We start from the raw sequence: 21,479 nt of genomic DNA on the forward strand, positions 1-21,479 counted from the left end.
GAAGAGAGTTTTCTGGCTGGAAAGGATCATGCATGCAGCAAAGGAGGCTGGTGGGGAGAAATTAATTCCATCCTGGGTAGCAGGCAAGATGGGCTGAGGGTTCGGGGGTGGGGTCCACAGGTGCTGGGGGGAGGAAGAAAGAGAGAGTAGCATTGGGGAGGCATCAGGACCCCACAGTGAAGAACCGAAGGATGAGGTCATGGGAAAAACAGCTTCAGTTCTGCCCCAGATGTTTGATTAAGTTGCTGGAAAAAGGTTGTCCCAGCCAAGGGGGACTTAAGGAAAGTCCTGAGGAGGTAGCCCACTTCTGCAGAATACAGCCCAGCCTAACCACCACTGTGTTTTACCTGACTCACCGAACCTGGTTGCTCTGTTAACCCCCTTTCTGGATCCACACCATCCGCTCTGCAACTTGGCCTTGCACAACAAGCTCAGCCATGAAAAACAAATTAATTCCGTATATTGTGTGAATGCAGCCACTAGGACTTCAAACTGACTTGGGTCAGTGGCTAACGGGGTGTCCTGCTCAGCTGCAGTGGCGAACCTTCCATGACATCAAAGCAACTCGGACCCCACCCCCCCACCCTTGGATGGGCACACAAGGACCTTGCTGCAGGTATGCCCCACAGGAGGGTCCCCTTCCCTTTCCAACCGTCCAGGGCTCCGAAAGAGATGCCCGAATTGGGGCAGCTGGCTTAGAAAAGGAAAAAAAAAAAGGCTTTTGGAAGCACCAGCCTCTCTCCTCACTGCTGAAGCCAAGCGGGAGAGGTTTGAGTCACCCTGAGCTGTGCGGGCAAAAAAGTAGGTCAGCATGGAGGATTAATAAGTCAGGACAAATGGAAGAAGGGAGGGTGGGGGGGAATGGAGTGAAAAGCCAAACTCCCGAGCCCAGGGGCTGACTTTCCTCCCCTACCAACCCTGGTTTTCTGTGGGCTGAGCTATGCCCCTGGGAGAGGATGGGCTGTTACCGGGCACAATGTTGGGTTATAAACCGAGGAAAGTCACCTCCACCCGGGCTCCGCTAGACGGGCATTTCTGGACAACAGTATAGAGGTTGGCCACTCCCTTCTTCCGGGATTTTTTTTTCTTTCCAGCCTGGATTTCCCAGTGGCCTCCTGTCCCCCGCTTAAAGCCTGGTCTGAGATCTAGGCCAGCCAAGCCAGTTTTCTTCCGCAGTTCCCATCGCAACGCGACGCCAGGGCTGCGAGGCGTTTGCCCCCCACGCCCCGCGTTTTTCCCCGACCTTTCCAGACAAAACGGATCGAAGCAAACGGGTGAATCGGTCCCCGTTTGAACCGGAGCCACCCAGGACGGGGGTGCAACCAGCAAGGGAAGGGCGAGGGCTTCCGTGCCGGGCCAAATGGGCCTGGTTCACCATTCACCCGTCTGCTTGCTTGAGCCTCGGGGTTTCTCACTGGGGTGCATCGCTGCTGCTCGGTCCCAGCCCGCTGGGGGGGACCCACTCCGGCTTCCCCCGGAGTCCTGGAAGGGCAGCGAGGTCTAGTTAGAGGGGGGACCGCCTCTCCCCTCTCTCTCTTTCTCTCTCTCTCTTCCTTCCTCGGTTGGGGGTTGTTTATCAGCCGCCAAACAGACTCCCCCCCGCAAAAAAAAAAAAACCCTCGAGAAAGCAAAAGGGAGGGGCAGCAAAGAAAGGCTGGGGAAAAGCGAGCTCGTTTTTCTGCCTACCTTCCTGGCTCAGAGCCGAGCAAGCCTTCTCTCCCCCCTCCCCGCCCCCGATCTGGGGAGGGGGAGGCTCCACCCGACTGCCCTCCCCGCGCGCATCTCGGCCGCGGGCGCCCGGTTGCCGAGAGAAGGCGCGGGCCCTGGCCGGGGAGGGCGACCCCTGACCGCTGGCCTGGGCGCGGAGAGGGGGGGGCAGGGGGGGCGGGGAGACCCCGCCGCCGCCGCCCGCCGGGCTCCTCCCGCCGCGGCGCCCTCCTTCCTGGCCAGCAGCAGGCGGTGGTCAGGACTGGCGGGGTCCCCGCGCCCGCGCAGCTGCCGAGCCCCTCCGCGCCGAGAGCCGGGCGGAGGAAGATGGGCCCCGCTTCCCCGAGGCGGGCGATCCGGGCGACGGCCGCCGCCAAGAGCTGCCTGCCCGCTCCGGGATGCCGGCAGTGAGCGGTGAGTGGTCCCCGTAGGCTCCGCCGATCCCAGCCCGGGTTAAGCCCCCAGCCGCCCCCCTCCCCGGGCGTCGGACTACAACGCCCAGGGTCCACAGCAAGCTGGCTGGGCATTCCGGGAGTTGATATACCACGCGCCGGGTCTGCCTGGGCTCCAACTCCGGCCAGAGAGCGGCCGGCGCGACTTCACACGATCGGGGTCCCCGGCGGCGGCGGCGGCGGCGGCAGCGAGACGAAACCCCGGGCGGCGGACGAGGGGATCCGCCTGGCGCCCCCGAGGAGGCAGAGGCAGGCGGTCTCTCTCGTGCTTTATTCCCCCTATCCGTTCACACGTCCCCCGGGACCCCCACCTTGACCCGGAGGTCCCCCCCACTTTCTCCGTAACCGTGTCCCTCGAGGGAAAGTCGCCGCTGGGCTACATCGGGAGTTGCGTGTTTGTGGGGCTGCGGGTTGAGGAAGCCCCGCCGTTGGCTGAGGAGGCGGGCCGAGCCGAGCCGAGCCGAGCCGAGCCGGAGCCTGGCTCGGGAGCTTGGGCGAAAGCAGCGACGGTGTGCCGCTAACCCGGGTTAGCAACGGTGCGCGGACCCAGCCTCCACGCGTGCAGGACGGTGACAGCGGTGAGCCTTGCGGGTCTTCCGGCTGCGCTGCCTCTGCTCGGAAAAAGCCCCTTGCCCGGTTCGCCCCCACCCCCGCGCCGTGGCATCCTTGTGTCTCGCCCCCAGAGCCCCCAAGTAGCCCGGCCCGAAGCCCGCGGGCGCTGGGCTGGCGGTGAAGCCAAGAGCCGCCCAGCCGCGTCTTGGCTGTCCCGGGAGGCAGGGCGCGCTCCGAGCAGATGGGGGCCCCGCGGGATGGGGAGGGGGGTCTTTCTGAGCAGCCCTGGTCCTCCCCAGTGCCCGGAAACGCCTCTCCCGGGGAAGGAGCCACGTGGGACCGCGAGGGGTGGGGCGAGAAGGCTCTCCGATGCCCCCAGACCAAGCTAGGGATGCAATGAGGACATCAGTCCCCCCTACCCCGTTGTGGGCGATCCTTGGGGAACAGAAGCAAGGGTCGGCTGGGCTACCCTTCCTGAGGATGAGCGGCTTGGGAGTCCTGGAGAGCTGATGAGCAGCAGGGAGCTGCGCCCTTGTCTCTCGCCCAGGCTGGACCCAGTGAGCCCCCCGGGTTCATTCCAAAAATGACCAAAAGCCCATTTCTGTGACTGGGCATTTTCTCCGCCTGAGAAAGGTGTTTCGGGATGCCCATTACAGCCAGCCCCATTTCACACAACCCAGGCGATGCCCAGGTCTTCGAGGTCTTCTAAGCTAGCCTTCCTGATGAGCTGTCAGCCAGTGGAACAGGCTGCCACATGATATGGTGAGGTCTTCTTCACTGGAGGCCTTCAGAGGCTGGATGGCTCTTTATCAGAGGGGGTCTAGTCGGTCCTGAGCAGGGGTTGGACTAGATGACCACTAAGGTTCCTTCCAACTCTGTGATTTTATCCTTCCCTGCTCTGCCCCTGCAACTCCCATGTTCCTCAGAAGAGCTGTGGGCCCTAATGAATCTCGCTGGATGTTGCTTTGATCGCCAGAGTGATCGGAAAGAGGGCTGCACCATTTTAGGACTGTTTTTATTTCTAAAGTTTAGACGCTTGCTGTATTTTTCTCTTTTGCACTATTCACAAAGGGTGCCAGGGGGGTGGGGGGCAAGCCTAAACAGAACATGTCTCAAACCTGCATTTTTGGGACACCTTGAATGGTATCTAAAAAGAACCTAATTTAGTTTTATACCACTTGTTAGTTGCTTCCATATTGCAATTACTAGTCAGAATTGAGACACAACTAAGAGGCCATATTTCTAGACCTATTGATGTAAATCTGAGTTTACATGTTATGCTAAGCCAATGTTGCTCAACCTTGGCAACTTTAAGAGGTGTGGACTTCAACTCCCAGAACTCCCTTGCTGGCTGGGGAATTCTGGGAGTTGAAGTCCACACCTCTTAAAGTTGCCAAGGATGAAAAACACTGCACTAAGCTTATGATCTGCTTATTCATGTTTTCCTGAGCGAATTACAGCTGGCTAGCTTCATGCCTGACCTCAAAACTGAACAAACGGGGTGTCAGACATCCATTCTCACACAACCCCTTTCACCATGGGAGAACATACCTTTGTCTGAATGGGACGAATGGGTGTTCAGACGCAGCAGCTCTAGACAAATTCACAACCAAGGTCACCAGGGCTAACACCTGATCAAGGGAAACCTGCTTTTCTTTCAAAGCAATGCCCCCTGTTATTTTCAGATCTCAATCTTGGGTTTGATATTCCAGCCAGCCAGCAAGCACCCACCCACCCCCGTTCGGAGGCTGAGCTGTGCATCTGATGCCTGGTGGGCGCACAGCTCCATTCATTTTCTCCCCCTTTCTGGCCAGAGACAGGTGTTAAAGAGGGAGGGGGGAGGCTTTTTTTCATCCAACAAATACTCTGTGGCTTTTATCACGGAGCCAATGTTTCGTCCTATTTTTACTTCTGTAAAAGGCAGGAGAAATATCTGCTAACTACGTAAGAGCGATCAGTGATGCGGTTGCGGTGGGGGGGGAGTAGAGAAATTTCTGGCGATGAACAGATTCAGAAAGTCACAATTCCGCCGAGTCTCCCAGGAAATGCTTTGTTATGACTCACAAATTCCTTTCTTCCTCCTTTGCGGCACCCTAAGAAGTCAACATGCAGCATGTGCTTATCCAATGTGTGCTTATCCAATGGCTTAGCTAGCAGTAGCCCACCACCAGGTGTCATGGCTTGACAGGGGCTTCACACACACACACACACACACACTTCTGAGGCCCCAGGTAAAAGTAGGGGAGGTTGTTGAATCAGAACTTGCTCAAGCAGATGTTCCATTCACCCCCACAGATATTCCCAGAGGCGTTTGGGGGGACTCAGTTCCTGGGAATTTTGCTTAGCGTATTGGACAGTATTTTCTCAGCTCCGCAAAAGTTCTAGAAAGGCTGGAATTGCACAATGTCCGTCTTACGATGCCCAGGGTACCAAGTATACCCATCTTTGGGGGGTGCAGTGTTGTACAGGTAGTCCTCGACTTACGACCACAGCTGGGACCCGAATTTCCATTGTAAGTCGTTGCAATCGTAAGCCAAGTCATCATGTGACCAGACCCAATTTTACGACCATTTTTTATGGCGGAAAATGGCAAAAAAGTCACAAAATGCAATCGTGTGAGCATGGGATGCTGCAACCAGTTGTAAATGTGAGCCGGTTGCCAAGTGCCCAAAATGCAATCCTCTGACGGGGGGGGGGGTGCAATGTTTTGCAATGCTGTAAAGCACCCATTCCGAGGCCGTCGTAACTTCAGGCCATCATTAAACAAATGGTCGTAAGTTGAGGACTACCTGTAAAGCTAATGGTACCAGCATTTCATCCGAACTTTTGCCCACTGGCGTCCTCCAAGCGAGATGGACTGCGCTTCCAACCACGTCCTGGCTTGTTGAAGGTTTTTTATGATTCTCCGGCAGCTGTGTGTTTTATTTTAGCAGTTGTAGGTATTTTTATTGATTTGGAAGTTGCGCGCCACCCAGAGTCATGTGTGTGAGATGGGTGGCCACATCAGTCGAATAAATAAAGAAATAGATGATGGGGACCCGTCCATCTAGTTCTAAATTGAAAGGCATGTCCCAAACCTCTTTTGGTCTCGCTGAGTGAAGGAGCACCTGCTGGTGATGTCCAGCCGAAAGGGACTGTTTCTTTTGCTATCCTCGCTTTTAAAACTGGAGATGTCACTGACGGAACTGGGGACCTTTGGAAGGTAAATGATGGCTGTATTGGACCCCCAGGAGCTTTGCTTGCTGCATTTGCCTGGCCCCAGCGATCGTGGCTTACAATCTAGAGTTTAGCAAGCTTTGTCAATCCAACCAAAGGTGGCTTATTCAATGCGCTGGGATTAAAACAAAATCCAGAGGAGCATGGTGGATAGCTTTGGCCTGTTTGACTGATCCGTTTTGGCTTCCCAAGCCTGTTTGCACGCTTTCTTGAGAAGTAGCTTGAGGACTAGTATCTTGAAACAGGAATGATTGGGTGATATTCCTATGGACAATATGTATTGGGCTTGTTTCTATTTGTGAAGCTCTGTCTATGGAGGATTTTGAAAGATGGCCGGCTTCAAAGGGGATGTGGGGGACTCTTCCACTGATCCTTCCCCCAGCATTCAGGCCAAGTTGGGGGAAAAGATTTTCAAAAACTAGAGATGTTGCTTTCTTTGCTACTGCTGAGCAGCCTTGCCTTGGCGGAAGCAAGGCTAAATGATGGGTCTCCAGCCACTCAGGACCCAAGCCGGCTAGAAGTTCTATTCTCGCTCCCCTGCGCCGTAATTTTAAACCCTCCAGGCTTCCCACGAGAGGAAGGCTGCACAGCATGTTCTGAGATGGTTGGATTTTAACTGAGCTGGATTTTAGCTTCGGGGGAGAGGGGGGACCAGTGATATCCAGGATCCAAATGCAGCAAAGATTTATCTGTCCCTGTTTCTGGAGCAAGCAGTGGGTAATGGTTTGCCCAAGGTGGCCCTTCAAGCTGTCACCTCTGGAAGAAAAGACAGGTGTAAAGAAGGAGCGAGCAATTTGCCGCCTCCGGATAGTGCTGAACTACAACTCCCAGCAGCCCCAGCCGGTACAGCTGATGGTCAGGTTTGCTAGGCACGAGGCCTGCCTTCCGTCGCTGAGCTTAACATTTTCAGCAGCCTCAAGCAGGCAAGACCAAGAATGGGGGATATATAGTTCAACAGTCCTTAGAGGACCCCCTAGTTCCCCACCCTGGGTTTAAACTCCCAGAATTCTCAGGCAGCAGAGGAACTTGGAGGAATGCTGGGTGTTGGAGTCCCGAGACAGCTGGGAAGTGCCAGGTTGCAGAAAGTTAGCTGACGTATCGGCAAGTTTATGGTGCACTGCGGGTTCTGTGTGTCAAAGCGAAAACGGTCAGAAGGGACTGTGATGTTTTGATGCCCGTGTGCATTTTGTGTGCGGAGGGCTCTTCTTGCTTAGCTCCTTTGCAGAGCTCCAAAGGTTAAACGTGTGTCCCTCGCTTCACACTCCCCAGTGCCATTTTGCACATTTATTTAATGGTTTCTGGGGTTTTTTTCCTTTTGTATTTAAAAAAGACAGCCTCCCATCCCACGCCCCCGCAGTCCCTTGCTGCAAGGGAATCAATCTACTCTTGATTGAAGAAAAAGGAAATAAATGAAGGAAACCTTAAGAGGAACATAAAGCAAAGGAATTGGGGCCAAAACTGCTGAGCCGGAGATAATTAAAAGGCACAGAGGGGAGTCTGGGGAAGCGAAGGATGGGAAAGTAACTCATTCCTTAAGACTATCAGTAGCCAGAATACCTACAAAAGCAAGCAAGGAAAAATCTGCTAATCGATAAATAGCAGTAATTCCACAAAAAGGCATTCAGCTTTGCATTTTCCACCTCATTTACCGGCTCAGTATAAGCACCCTGAAATAACTTAATGCACACTGTTTGTACTTCTGCTAGCAAGAGGCCCAGTTCAGTCTCATTAAATTCCTGGATCCAGCTCCTTTTTGCCCCCAGGATCGGCAGGAGCATTATCAGCTGCTGGTTTCGGAGATGAGGCTCAAGACTTTTTGGAGGGTCACTTCTAGTGGCATAGAAAACCTACTTATCTGGGGTGAATGGAAGTGATTGCCAATAAAAATCAATATTCTGGGGTCTGGCTCTGCCAAGAACTTCCACTGATAGTACTTTTTTTTTTTTGCACAGTCAGGCAGATGTTTAGATTGGATCAGGCATTTTGTCCATCTGTCGAGTCCTTCCCAAGGACCTGGGATAGGCAGATGTTGTGGTTTAATAGTTAAAAGTGTCGTCACGGGATGTCAGCAGTTCCAAGTAAAGCTGCCTTTTGCAACTGACTGATGGTGATTTTGTCAATGCAGGTGGTGTTCAAGTGCTGCTCCAGATATTTTGGAATTGTACCCAAGGAGCCGATTACTATTGGTACAATAATAATAACAACTTTTATTTATTGATTAGTCAAACTGACCTTATCAATACAGCAAGATAGAATTAAAATATAAACAAATATTATTATATTACTATTGGTACTATCTTTGCTTTCTTTTGCCACAGTTGTTCTACTTCTATTTGCAGGTCTTTATACTTTGCGATTTTCTCCGGTTCTTTCCATTCTATTCTGCTGTCTCCGGGTATTGCAATGTCCACTGGCCAGACTTTTTTGTCTTTCTTATCAATCATCATCCCCATCATCCTCATCCCCATTATCTGATTACATGCATTCATTTTTTCTCCCTCTTCAATTTTGATCCAAAATGTTCATGTGGATCCCAGAAATATCTTGGTTCAATCCCACTCTGGCAAATCTGAAACCTTTTGAAATCCCACCACTGTCAAATAATGCATATTAAACACCAGGTTTTATTTAACACAGACACACAGACACAGACACAATCTTTTATTATTTTTTTTAACAAGGCAATCTTTTATCTTAACAAACTTTTTTTAAAAAAAAACTAGAAGTACAAACTAAAAATACAAACTAAGAAGAAAAAAGGGGGAAAATCTTTCATTTTATAACTTATTAGTAGTCCCTGGTTTACCAATGAATTCAGTACTATAATATGAACAATATAAGATATTATTGTAAGATACCACAGAATCTGTACCATAGTAACACATATTGCTGCATCCTTTGATTAGTAGAGAATATTGTCTTTTCCAAAACAAACAAACATATTTCTGACAACCATTCCCTGACATCTGAAATAACATCACTTTTCCAATTTCTTAACATAATTCTTTTTGCTGCCACACCCTTGCAAGATTACATAAATTACATAATTTAGCATCACCTTGATCAACATTCAGACTCAACTAAAAACAAGCTGCACCCCTCTTCCTCTGCTCTCCTTATTTCTCAAAAGACGTTTGGTGATTTCAGTCGTCTACCGTAGTGTTTCTCAACCTGAGCAACTTTAAGATGGGCGGACTCCAACTCCCAGAATTCCCTGGGAATGCTGGCTGGGGAATTCTGGGAGTTGAAGCCCACCCATCTTAAAGTTGCTCAGGTTGAGAAACGCTGCTCTACCAAACTGTCCTTTTGATGCACAGCTGTCTGCGGTTAGTCAGCCATCAAGATACTCTGCACAGGCTCAAGGGATAGAACCTTGCTCTCAACCACAGGTTAAGATGATGCTAAAGCAAAACAAAAACCAGGGCTCCTCACCTAAGCTTATAACTCTGCTCTTTAAACATGCCGCAATTTAAGTACTGTTTTTAAAAGGCCAGTTAGATTTAATAGAATCGGTGCTTGATGAAAGGCAACATGCATGCATATTGGGGGAGGGGGGCACAAGCACACGTAAGCCACAGCGCCTTGCTAAATGAGAGCACAGCCCTACAGGTCGGCTTGTCTATCTACCCCCCTCTCCTTTTCAGGCGAACAGGATGACGCAAATTCCCACCAGGACTTGTCAGTTGTAATTGAACTATCATCTGTGCAAGTCAAATAAAAGACAGACATGATTAAATACAGCCAGAACAAAAAACAGTGTCTCCCTTGGTGGATTGGACAGAAAAGTTCACTTTGATCATCTCAAAAGGGTTCTCTGCGCTCTGGCTGCTTCACACCTTGGTGCAATCCAGCTTTAAGCTAACGTAACCCGTCCTCTGGAATAGATTCATGCCAGGCCCTTCAAGCGAAATCCAAGAAGGTGCCAGCTTCGAACTGGTTCCACACACACAGTTGCACAGTCATTTTATATGAAAATTCTACTTATGGGCCACCAACCCAGTGTAGATCAAATAAGGTTTTTGTCTCCTTCGATGTCTCAGCTCACCTGTGCTTTTTCAGAATTCAATTTTCAGAATTCAATTTTCCGTTCAAACTGGAGGTGAGGCTTTCAGGTCACTAATACTTTCTCAAAAAAAAAAAAAAACTAGAACCACAAAGGGAGACACATTCAGGGCAGCTGGTGATATGCAAAGTAAAACAACAGCCAGTCAAGTCCAGCATGTAACCCATTTTCTGGGCTTGAACGAGATCTTGAGGAGCTTAATAAATAAGGACTTAAATAAATATACATAGTATGTATCTTCTCAGTTTAATTTACATTAAAGTTTTTTTTTAATTTCACAGAGGACTTCAGGGTGCTGCTTTCTTAATATATCAGCTTCAGTTTACATCTCAGGCCAAGCCCCACAAAGACATACACACAGAATAACCAAGTTTATTGCTAAGTAGCTGTCTGAATGGAGCCACTAGATTCCTCACTGACTGGTAAAGTGGGTGGCACCAACCGGGCCAGAGAGAGAGAGACCACAAAAGCCAAAAGCCAACGCCAACCTCTTTCCCAGCTTGGCTAGTGTGTCTTTGTGAAATGCATGCTTTTGCCAAGGAAGCCTCATGTGGCCGCAGCCCATTTCACAGTGCTTCACTTTTGGAGTTGTTGGAGGCCCTGACCAGAATGAAACAACCCCCGCGTCTGTGCTCATTCGCATTCAGGACCGCAATTGCATTAGAGCAACGTGCCAGCCAAGGGTACCGGCGGCTGTTCCGCTCCACTTCCCTGCTGGAGAGTTTGCATCAAGGTTGGAGAAGAGAGTTCGGACGACCGGGTCGGATGACCCAGGCTGAGCAGTCAGATGAATCCAGCCCACACCTTCCGATGATTAGGTCTCTCCAGAGTCCTCTGGAGTTGGGCAGCCTATAAATTTAAGTACATCTCCAAACAAACAAATAAATAATAAAGTCTGGCCCACGTTGCTCTGGGTCCTCCTTTGCAGAAGACGGTCTTTCAACACGTCTTTCTGTTCAAAGGGCTGATATCCCATCCAGTCCAAGTCTGACTCAAAGGAGAAACTGGTGCACGCAGGAGACCCTTCTATTCTTAGCTGGCATCGGGGCAGCAGCCTTCTCCCTTCTCCCCAGTTTGGTGGTGTTTCTATTTCCATCCCAGCAACTCCTCCTACATTTGCAATAGAGGATCACATCTAAATGTGATGCAGATCTGCACCGGCTTTATTTATTCATCTGTTTGTTTGTTTGTTTGTTTATTTATAGCCAGGCATTTCCTCCTCTTTTCTGCAAAGCGGCCATTGTTTTCCAAGCTGCTTCAGAGACTTTCTGTTTTTCTCTTTCACCTGCTGGTACACCCCGCCCCCTCCTAATTTAAATAGGGACCTTGGGTGTCTTCACTAATTGTTTTGTCAATAAAGCTGCATTTTCTCACAAGGGCAGAAAAGCAGCTGGGGGAGCAGGGAGAGGAAAAAGCACCCCCCCCCCACAGCAATTCCTGTTCATTTCGAGGGTGCAAAAGACAAAAGGATTCTCTGGGGCTTCCTCTGTTGCAGGGGTACTGTTCCCCCCCCCCCCACACACACACACTTTCCCACTTGGACAGCTTGGCCTTTCTCGGGAGAGCGGTCCTGCTGGGGGTCCTGAGAGGGTTGAAGAGGGTCCCACTGAGGGGGTCTGCTAGGCCCCGCAATAGAGAAGCTGGGCAGGGGGAGGGAAATCAAAGGGGTATCTCCTTAGATGGAGGGGGCATAGAGACATGAGACTTCTTTATTGGGAGGTGAATCATCTCCCCACCTCCACAGGGCTTTGCCTCAGGGAAAGTGAGTGTGTCAGTTGCAAAGCTGAAGAGAGAGAGCGGAGAAATTCTTTCTTATGGAGATTAGATACCTTTGACCTTCCAGAAGCTTGGCTCCCTCTAAAACAGCAAAATCGGAAAAATAACAGGGACTCTGTATTATTTATTTATTTATTGCTATGTGTGACGGCCAGAATATGTTTGCATTTGGAAGTGTTTCAAAAGCATTTGGCACACGTTCTTTTGGTGGGGTGGGTCTTAGAAACTAGCCTTCCCCAGTCTAAAGTCTACTGGGGCTATAATGCCCAGAATTCCCTGCTGGCTGCAACTCTCAGAATTCCTGTTGGCTGCACTGGCTAGGAATTCTGGGAGTTGCAGTCCCGGTGCTTCCAGAGGGCAGCAGCTTGGGAAAGGATGGACTAGGCGCTTTGCAATGGGTGTCTGTTTTAAATTGCTCCTCCAGGTAACTGAAGGGAAAGGACAGCTCAAGCAACAGAAAAGCACCAAGGATCTTTCCTGGAAGACACTATGGAGAATATCCACGAACTTCAACATCCGCTGTTGGGAAACCCGCCTGGCAAAACCCTCCTCCCTGGTGGGATGCTAAGCTGGCCAGGTCCCCAGGACCACTCAGGATTGCTGTCCCACCACATGCCATCGAACCTCTCCTGGCTTCCTGCTGGCACCGCTCTTCTTCCCAACCAGCTCCTGGATCCCTGCAGCTTGTCGAGGACGGTCCAGTCCTCAAACGTCCCAGAGCCAAAGCTGTACCCAGAGCTGTGGAAACCCAGCCACTCCCAAGGCTGGAACAAGAAAGATTACATCGAAACGGCCTTCGGGGAAGGCAAAGCGGCTGGCGAGCTGCTGCGCAAGATCGCCCTGGAGACGGATATTCACACGGTCTGCTACGAGGTGGGGGACATGGAGCTGCCAGAGGTTGAGGTAGGAGCGGGACTGGGTCGGTGGGGCCTTTTACAGGACAGCAGAGAGGGCAGTTGGCCCTTTGTAGGGGGCCCAAAGTTCCGCTGGGTATTTGAAGTCACCAAACAGCTCCACAGTGGTTACTCAGCACAGCTCAGCGAATCCAAATTTCACCCACGTGCTCTCAATGACTGGGCCATTAGCTTCAATGACAAGCATTGATGGAGAAACAAGGACGTCCACGCGGCATGCAAGGGGACTGGCAAAAAAATACAAACCTGGGAGTACCTTTTCGAACTAACAAATTCTATTCCAAGGCAGAAGCATTTGGGTTCTCCAGAAACGGTACTCCCAGACTTCTGGATTTTTTTTGATTTTTTAAAATTTTTTTATTGTTTGTTTGTTTGTTTGTTTGTTTGTTTGTTTAGCCACCGTAAACTAACACGGCTCTCCTCTTACAAAGGGGCAAGGGAAATCACAGGGACATTCCACTCCAGCAATCCCCGAGTCCTCCATCATCTTGCACCCCCTTTCTTAACCTTTTGCAAAAAGAGGTACACCCCATTCTGGAACCGCACGATAATTGTGACAAATGGCTCGATGTTTGGGGAAGCAGGCCAGGGTCAAAGTCAAGGGTGCCAGTGGTTGACCAGACCCCTTTCCCAGTCTCTGGCTGCAGTTTCCATCAGCAGAGAGAACTGCCACGACAGGCTTTCCAAGCAAAACTCTTCCTGTGCAAATGTCTGAATCCCAGCGGGACCTAATTTTTTAATGCAGAGTCGCTCTGATGAAAAGTAATTCATTCAGTCCGCTCCCGCTTTGTTATCTCGGCCATATTTGGCGAGACTGACCTACTTTTCATTAAACAGAGTGGCTTTCGTGAAAAAATATTGGGGCAGCCAAGAACGGCTTTGCTCTTTGTATTATCTGGGTTCTCTCGAGAGATACCCATTCTGAGGGGTACAGTTTTAACTAAGTGGTTTTTGCTCTTTGCAGTTCTTTTGGCAAAAGGGAAGCCGCTTGGAAGGTGGGGAATGAAATTCTCTCCTAGAAGAGAAGAGGGGTAGGCAAGAGAAGGAGGAAGGGAGAGACAATAGTATCGCAGCGGTGTTTCTAAATTAGCCATGCCTGCCCTAAGAAATTTCACAGGAAGATGTAAGCCGCTCAGACCTATCCAAGTCAGTTGCTGCAGGAAGGAGCGACCTACTGCCTTCGGATGCTGGAGGTGCTATCTTGGATTTATTCTCCTGTGTACATTGGCATGCCATCTTTTGAAAGAGTTTTCCTGGAGCATGCTTAAACTAATGCTGAGAAATTACCATTGGAAATCAAGCTGTTCTTTAAAATGAGCAATGCACAAGCTGTGTCGTTGAGCAGCATCTGCTGCAAACCAGGGTGATGCCAAAATGATGACACATGGGTAATGACGTCATCATACAAGAGCTACTATGATGTAGTCCAGCCTTTCTCAACCTTTTGACCCTGGAGGAACCCTTGAAATATTTTTCAGGCCTCAAGGAACCCCTGCACATGCAGGCTCAAAGTTACAAAATTATTATATTCGTTTCATGGGTAGACCTGTCTATATGCATGAACAGTGTTCGTAAACTAAAAATAAAGAATGAAGCCTGCCTCTTTCATGTGGAGTTGCCCGGATCTGAAATCATTTTTTAAATAAATAGCAATCTCCCAGGGAACCCAGTTTGGTCTAGTGGTTAAGATGCTGGGCTAGAAACCAGGAGACTGAGAGTTCTAGTCCTGCCTTGGGCATGAAAGCCGGCTGGGTGACCTTGGGCCAGTCCCTCTCTCTCAGCCCAACCCACCTCACAGGGTTATTGTGGTGGGGAAAATAGGAGGAGGAAGGAGTATTAGGCATGTTCGCCGCTTTATTTATAAAAATAATAAAGGCAGAATAATAAATAAATAAATAAATCCCTGGGGACCTCTTGCAGAACTCTAGGGTGCCACGGAACTCTGGTTGAGAAACCCTGATGTAGTTGCGTGATGCATGCAGTACTTGCATGATGACATTGTGCGTATGTCACCGTTTAAAATCCATGTTCTCCCCACCCATCTCCAGAACGACTCCTCAAGTGACAGCGACACAGAGAGCGAAAACAGTTTCTCCATGCTGCAGCCTCAAGATTATCTGGGCCTGGCTGTTTTCTCGATGCTATGCTGCTTTTGGCCGCTAGGCATTGCTGCGTTCTACCTGTCACAAAAGGTGAGTGTCAAGGACTGGGAGGGAGGAGCTTTGGGGCAGATGGAGGGTGGGAAGAATGGCCACACTGGGGCCAAATGGGGAAACTGGTCCTTCTAATCAAAGCTAAACTTGGAGAGCCAGTTTGGTCTAGCGGTTAAGGCAATGGGCTAGAAACCAGGATGGAGAGTTCCAGTCCTGCCTTGGGCATGAAAGCCGGCTGGGCGACTTTGGGCCAGTCCCTCTCTCTCAGTCCAGCCCACCTCACAGGGTTGTTGTTGTGGGGAAAAGAGGAGGAGGAAGGAGTATTTGATATGTTCCCTGCCTTGAGTTATTTGTAAAAATAATAAAGGTGGGATAGAAAAGAAATAAATACATAAATAAAACTTGGAGGCCACTCATCTCCACCAATGCCCAGCAGAAACATGGTGAAAGATGCAAAATGGAGATCTGAACTTCTGTCTTTTCAAAGATATTAACTTGGCATTCTTCTTTTCCTCCCCTTCCTTCTCCTTGCAGACCAATAAAGCATCCACCATGGGAGATTATCCCAGAGCATGGACAGCCTCCCGTCAAACTTTTGCCCTGGCTGTCTTGTCCATCGTTCTTGGCATCTGCACCTACATGGGCGCGGTGGTGGCCCTCATCACCTATCTCTCCAACAAGGCCCCCACCTAAGACTTTCCCTCCCGTCAAGAGCCAGTCTTCGCCCCATTCCTTGCCTCACCATGGAGTAGGAAAGGGAGGGGGAAGGCAGAATGCAGACATTACAACATTAAGACATGTTCCCATACCCTGGTTTTGATAAGAAGGAAAGTGTTCAGTTCAAACCAACCATTTCTTGGACCAAAGAGGAAACAGTGGCAAGTTCACTTGCAAGAAGCTGGGAAACAGACTGGGAGTATCACAAAACTTGGAAAATCACAGCCCCGAGCTGGAGTCAACCACCTGGGTCCTCTCTAGTTGGGAAGGCAAGGGAGGGGGCACCAACCAGCCCATTTTTGCTGCCTCTCCCCTTGGAGCAGAGAGAAGGGACTGTCCAGCCAAGCAGAACTCATGGGATGTTGAGCAAGCAAGGCGACCATTGGCTTGGAGGAGGGCATCTATCCAGATATGGCTGGTTTGCTTGCCCCTACCCCCTTACAAAGCCCACAATTATCTGTGCCCCTTGGTCATGCCTCCTTTTCTACAGAGCCACTCAATCCGCCATGCCCGTGATGGCCTGACTCCCTGGCTTCTCAATAAAGGGTCAAGGCCCTGGGCCCCCTGTTCACACCAGCTCCCGAGTCCTCTTCTGTGCGAAGTGACACCCACAAGGCAAAAGCAGCTTGAAAAGAGTGTGGTCCTCCAACCGTAAGTTTCCTTCGAGTTGAGCTCCACTGCTGAGGACCCCTTCATGAATATGTCCTGTAGCTTTCTCTCTCAGCCCAACTCACCTCACAGGGTTGTTGTTGTTGGGAAAATAGGAGGAGGAAGGAGTGTTAGGTATCTTCGCCGCCTTGATTTTTTATAAAAATAATTAAGGCGGGATAAAAATTAAATAAATCAACAGCAACAACAACAACAACAACATGGAAATGGTTGGCCACCATCTTCAGGGATTCTTTGTATAATTTCCCAGTCTAGCCTGGGGTTCCCCGGTTTTCTCCCTTCCAAATACTAATCACTCTGGCCCTGCTTATCTTTGGGAGATTGGCCAAGGCTGACTGGGAATTATGGGAGTTGAAGTCCAATAGAGGCCCCAACCAAAGGAGAATTGAAGATGATATGGTCCTTGAGTTTAGGACCACGCTGCCGGAGGTAGCAAAGGGCAAGGGTGTCTGCAGGGAAGGGGGGTCAAAAAAGTCAAGATGGTCATTCCCACTGTGTGTGATTGGAAGTTCAGGGATGGGGCTTCCATGACAGGGTTGTGACCCCCATCTTGATTTTTTTGACACCCTGTCAGAGGTACAGGTAGTCCTCGCTTAACAACCATTCGTTTAGTGATGGTTCAGACTTACGGCGGTGCTGGGAAAACCAACTTACGATCGGTCCTCACACTTATGACTGCTACAGCATCTGCCCCAGTCACATAATTGTGATTTGGGTGCTTGGCAACCAGTTCACATTTATGACCATCGCAGGCATCCTGTGGTCACATGATCACCATTTTCAACCTTCCTGGCTGGCTTCTGGCAAGCAAAATCAATGGGGAACTGTGTGATTTGCTTAATGACCACATGGTTTAATACCCATGGTGATTTGCTTAACGACCACTGCAAAAAAGTCATAAAATCAGGTCAGATTTGCTTAATGACTGCTTCACTTAGCAACCAAAATTCCGGTCCCAGTTGTGGTTGTTAAGTGAGTTATATGTATGTGAGTTTTGGAGCTGAGAAAGAGTCAAGTTTCTTCCCTTTCCATTGGTTTCTGAAAAAGAGAGGGGTGCTTATTTCCTTTTTACAGCATGGCAAGTCTATCTTAGGGCCAACGCTGTGTACCGCAAAGCAGCGGGCGAGCCACCCTAGCACATTCTAGCAATTGGCAGCTGGGAAGTGGCAGTGTGATTCAACAAGGTCCCGTAGGAGCACCCCTTCTTGGAAAGAATTCTACTTTCAGGCTGATCTATACAGGTCCCCACTTGCATTTGCAATCCAGCATTGAGGCCGTGGCAAAAAAACACACACACCAAAACCTCCACCTTCAAGGACAGTTTCTATCCGGCCGTCTCTCTGGGATGCTGTGGAGTGGATTCCTGGATAGGGCAGGGGACTGGGGTAGATGATCTCCAGGGTCCCTTCCACTCTAGGATCAGGAGAGGCAGGTTGAAGGGAGGGCTGTCCTTGTCCTCCAGGATCCTGCTGTGGTCACGCTTGGAAATAGGGCCGCAGATTTATTGCTGCAGACAGCATTTGTGTGCGCACAGGGCCTAGACCAGTGCTTCTCAACCTTGGCAACATGAAGATGGGTGGCCTTCAACTCCCATGCTGGCTAGGGCATTCTGGGAGTTGAAGTCCACCCATCTTCAAGTTGCCAAGGCTGAGAAACCCTGGGCTGGATAGACAACAGAACTCACTGCATTTTAGAAAAACGGTGGGTCAGGAAAAAGACTCAGCTGAGCCCTCCCAGTGGCCTCCTTCGTGCTGGGCGAGCGGGACGTGGCAAAGCCAACTAGGCAAAGCCAAAATAATATTCCCCCCTCCCCCTTTTCTGCCTCCCTCAATCCATTATGTTCCTTCCTTGTTCTGTTCCTTTTCTCCAAAGCTGTTATGAATTATTGAGGATGCTGGTGCTTTATCACATATGTAGGCAGGGTCCCCAGGCAGCTTTCTCTAGTCCTAACAATCATTTCCATCTCAACTCAGGTGAAAAGAAAGGGGTGCAGGGAAGAAAACAAAAATTCAACATTGGGGGACCTTGGAGGGGCTGTCGGTCTGTGTAATGTTACAGTAGAGCTGGAGGGAAGGGAAAAACATCTACAGCACTCCTGGGGATGAGCAAGAGGGGAAGACAAATGATCAAAATTGGTCACAGGCAGTTATTTATGACTTGAGGTGGCCAGTTCTGAAATGCAAATGGATTCTCCTGAAACAAATGACTCCTGTAACAGAAGTCCAGAACTTATAATGGATGTTGCATTCGTTGGCTCAGCCACGGAGGTTCCCTGGATGACTTTGGGCCTCTCACTACCTTGCTGCTCAAGATGATCGCTGTGGCTGGGATAAAACCAGGGGAGGGGAGTACCACTTTTCCCAGAGGAACAGCAAGATCCAAAGCCAATCAATCAAGCAAAATAAAGGCTTGCTCAAATCTTGGCATTCCGAGGTATACTGCCTCTGCCCCTGGAGGTGCCATTGGACCTTGAGGAATGTGAAAATTTTATTTCAATAGCCAGATAGAAGGGTCATCACTTATGCAAGCAGAATGCCTCCCCTCCCACCCCCTGAGATGGACATCCCTTGGGTGTCTACCTCAAACTGGCCATTAACATCTGGGAATAAATAAATAGGAGTGGAGATTTCTAAAGTTTACACTGTCCAGATGTTCAGCAGCAATAGCAAAGGGCTTCGAGTTGTACTGGCGAGATGTGAAAGGTTAAAAGATCTGCAAAGCATCGTTCAGGATGCCATGCAAGATCCCAGTTTCTGAGGAGCAGACTGTGTCTGCTGCAAAAGGCTGGTCCTCATCACGTCAAGTCCCTGAGAGGCAGAACACTAGGCTAGCACCACCAAGGGGCCACTACAGGACTGGGCCACCAGGGAGATGAGGCCCTTCCCCAGCCCAAAATTGCACATTTCGGGGCGGGCGGAGCATTCTTGCAAACAGAAGCCATAAAGGTGGATTTCGGCTTCCTCCGTGGCACCATTGTGCATCAAGAGATGGGGAAGGGGGGTGTTGAGAGAAAAAAAGGGGAAAGAACAATTGGAACAAATGAATTTTGGCCTGCTGGAAAAAGGAGTGATCAAGGAGGCACTCACATGTTCTTCTCAACTGAAATCGCTGAAGAGATATGGGACGGGGGAAACCATGTTATCTTGTAGAGGCAGAAATCAGAAGGAATCCAGTGGCATCTTTGTTAATCAATAAGGTACTTGTAACCTGTCACACATTACCTGGATTTGTGTAACCAACTTCGTGTTTCCCCCCGCCCCGCATTTAAATCTTCCATTAGTTTAGACCAGCATTTCTCACCTTGAAGATGTGTGGACTTCAACTCCCAGAATTCCCCAGCCAGCATATGCTGGCTGGGGAATTCTGGGAGTTGAAGTCCACACATCTTCAAGGTGCCAGGGTTGAGAAATGCTGTTCTAGAGCATGCCCTTGTGAAAGGTGCTTTGCAATGAGGGCAAGCTGATTTTGGCAGAGGAACCCCAACTCCTTTGAAAGCAGAGATATCATTTCATCCACGCAGAGCAACTCATTAAAGCAAATGATGGCTCTCCGCCTCCAACTGATGAAGGTTATGAGATATTCAGGACTTTGGGAAGCAAACAGGGATGGGGGGGGGAGTGATGGGGGGAGAGAGAGATAAACAAGCTTGCCAGGGAGGTAACGCAAGCCTGCCCTGTGGGTTGAGGAGCTGTCATCTCTGAGGGAAATGAGAAATGATTTGCTCAGCCAGATGCTGCCATCAGAGGTGGCTGGAGGTGACCCTCAAAGGTTTAATGCAAGCGCGTCAGATGGCAGCCGGAGTCTTCTGTTGGACAACACTTTCTTCCACTGGTTTGGGAGCTAGCTAGCCACCGCCACTTGCCCGAGCAACAGTCTGTGGCTTAGACCAAGGATCCAGCCCATTGTGGCTCTGTCAGCAAACCATGTTTGAACAAACCACAGCTTAGCACCATGTGCAGACCTGGCCAACAGGGTGTGTGTGCAGAAAAGCACAAGCAGCACATTTCTGGTGGGGTTCTGTGAAGGGCAATCTTCTCCCGCTCCCCAGCAGTCCTGGGTAATTGCTTCTGTCTGCCCCGTGTTTGCTTTAAGCCAAAGTTCCTCCAACTTTAAGAATTGTGGACTTCAACTCCCAGAATTCCCCAGCCAGCTTGCTGGCTGGGGAATTCTGGGAGTTGAAGTCCACAATTCTTAAAGTTGCTAAGGTTGAGGAACCCTGCTTTAAGCCTCTCATTGCGACAAGGGGAAGGAAGAGGACATTTGAAGCATGAAGGGGACCCCCCTCCCCAAAAGCCTATTCTATTTCTGAGAAACCCAAATGCAAATTTGACAAGCCATCCCTTAAGTTCAAGGTCAATTCTGGGCTCTGGCAAGAACTTCACCAAATGGCTAGTAGAAGGAATGCAGAGGTTCATCTTTCTACCCTCCAATGAAGTCACCCACAACTTCACTGCAGGGGAGTGGTTGTGGGGGGGGATGATTAAAAGCCAAGATGCTGCATTCACTGTTATTAAGAAACATCCCTCTCCTGGAAGGAAGAGGGGGCTGATCCTCTTTCTGAAACTCACAGTCCTGGAACTCAGGAAGAAGCATTTAGCCCTCCCCCAACTGCAGCAGCCCCATCAGCATTTGGGGGCTGAATCTCTCCTCTCGCATCCAGGTGTTGCTGCGAGCCAAGCCCAAAAGCCCAAAGGAAAGGTCTTCATTACTGGAAACGGGTTTTTCTTTGGCACAGGCTCCACACTCCTCCCACCCCAGCTGCCAAAATGCAAAATTAAAAACAAGCCAGAAAGTTTCAGAGAATAATTACGACCCAGATACGGTACAGGGACCCGAGACACTTCATCACAACTCCAGGTTTGTCATCAAGGTGACAAAAGGCAGTTGCAGTTCTTCTGGGGGAAAAGCTGGAACAGGAATCTTCCTGTGAATTGCAATAGCAGCAGGAAGATAAAGGTACGAGGCAGATTCCAACTTCGCTACTAACAAGGGCTGTGTTCCCGTTTCACTGACGTACTAAATTAGCCCAGTTTCAGGGTTTGTACATTGCACAGAACCATGAAGTAACCAAACGAGCTGGATTTGCATAACATGGTCAGCCACAAAAAACAAAGAAAGCTAAAAATTAAGCAAGCCCTATAGCTTGTGGGAATGCAGGTGCTGACAGATCCTTAAATAACCTCTGCGGAGTAAACACAATCAGTGTCTGAGTTCATCCACCACCTCGCACCACAATGTGGTCTGCTGATGGCTGAGGGCA

The 21,479-nt window shown here is 49.8% G+C and overlaps 1 protein-coding gene across 1 annotated transcript; it reads left to right on the forward strand.

Moving 5' to 3' along the window:
* Positions 1–1,953: 1,953 nt before the first annotated feature.
* On the forward strand, positions 1,954–15,714 carry TMEM91 (transmembrane protein 91). The gene is made up of 4 exons (XM_063312030.1): positions 1,954–2,121; positions 12,191–12,669; positions 14,729–14,872; positions 15,368–15,714. Exons 2-4 carry the CDS (start codon positions 12,256–12,258, stop codon positions 15,524–15,526), a joined length of 717 nt encoding a protein of 238 aa, XP_063168100.1. The 5' UTR covers positions 1,954–2,121; positions 12,191–12,255; the 3' UTR covers positions 15,527–15,714.
* The last annotated feature ends 5,765 nt before the right edge of the window (positions 15,715–21,479 follow it).

Source organism: Candoia aspera, chromosome 10 (genome assembly GCF_035149785.1).
Source record: "Candoia aspera isolate rCanAsp1 chromosome 10, rCanAsp1.hap2, whole genome shotgun sequence".
Classification (NCBI taxonomy): Eukaryota; Metazoa; Chordata; class Lepidosauria; order Squamata; family Boidae; genus Candoia; species Candoia aspera.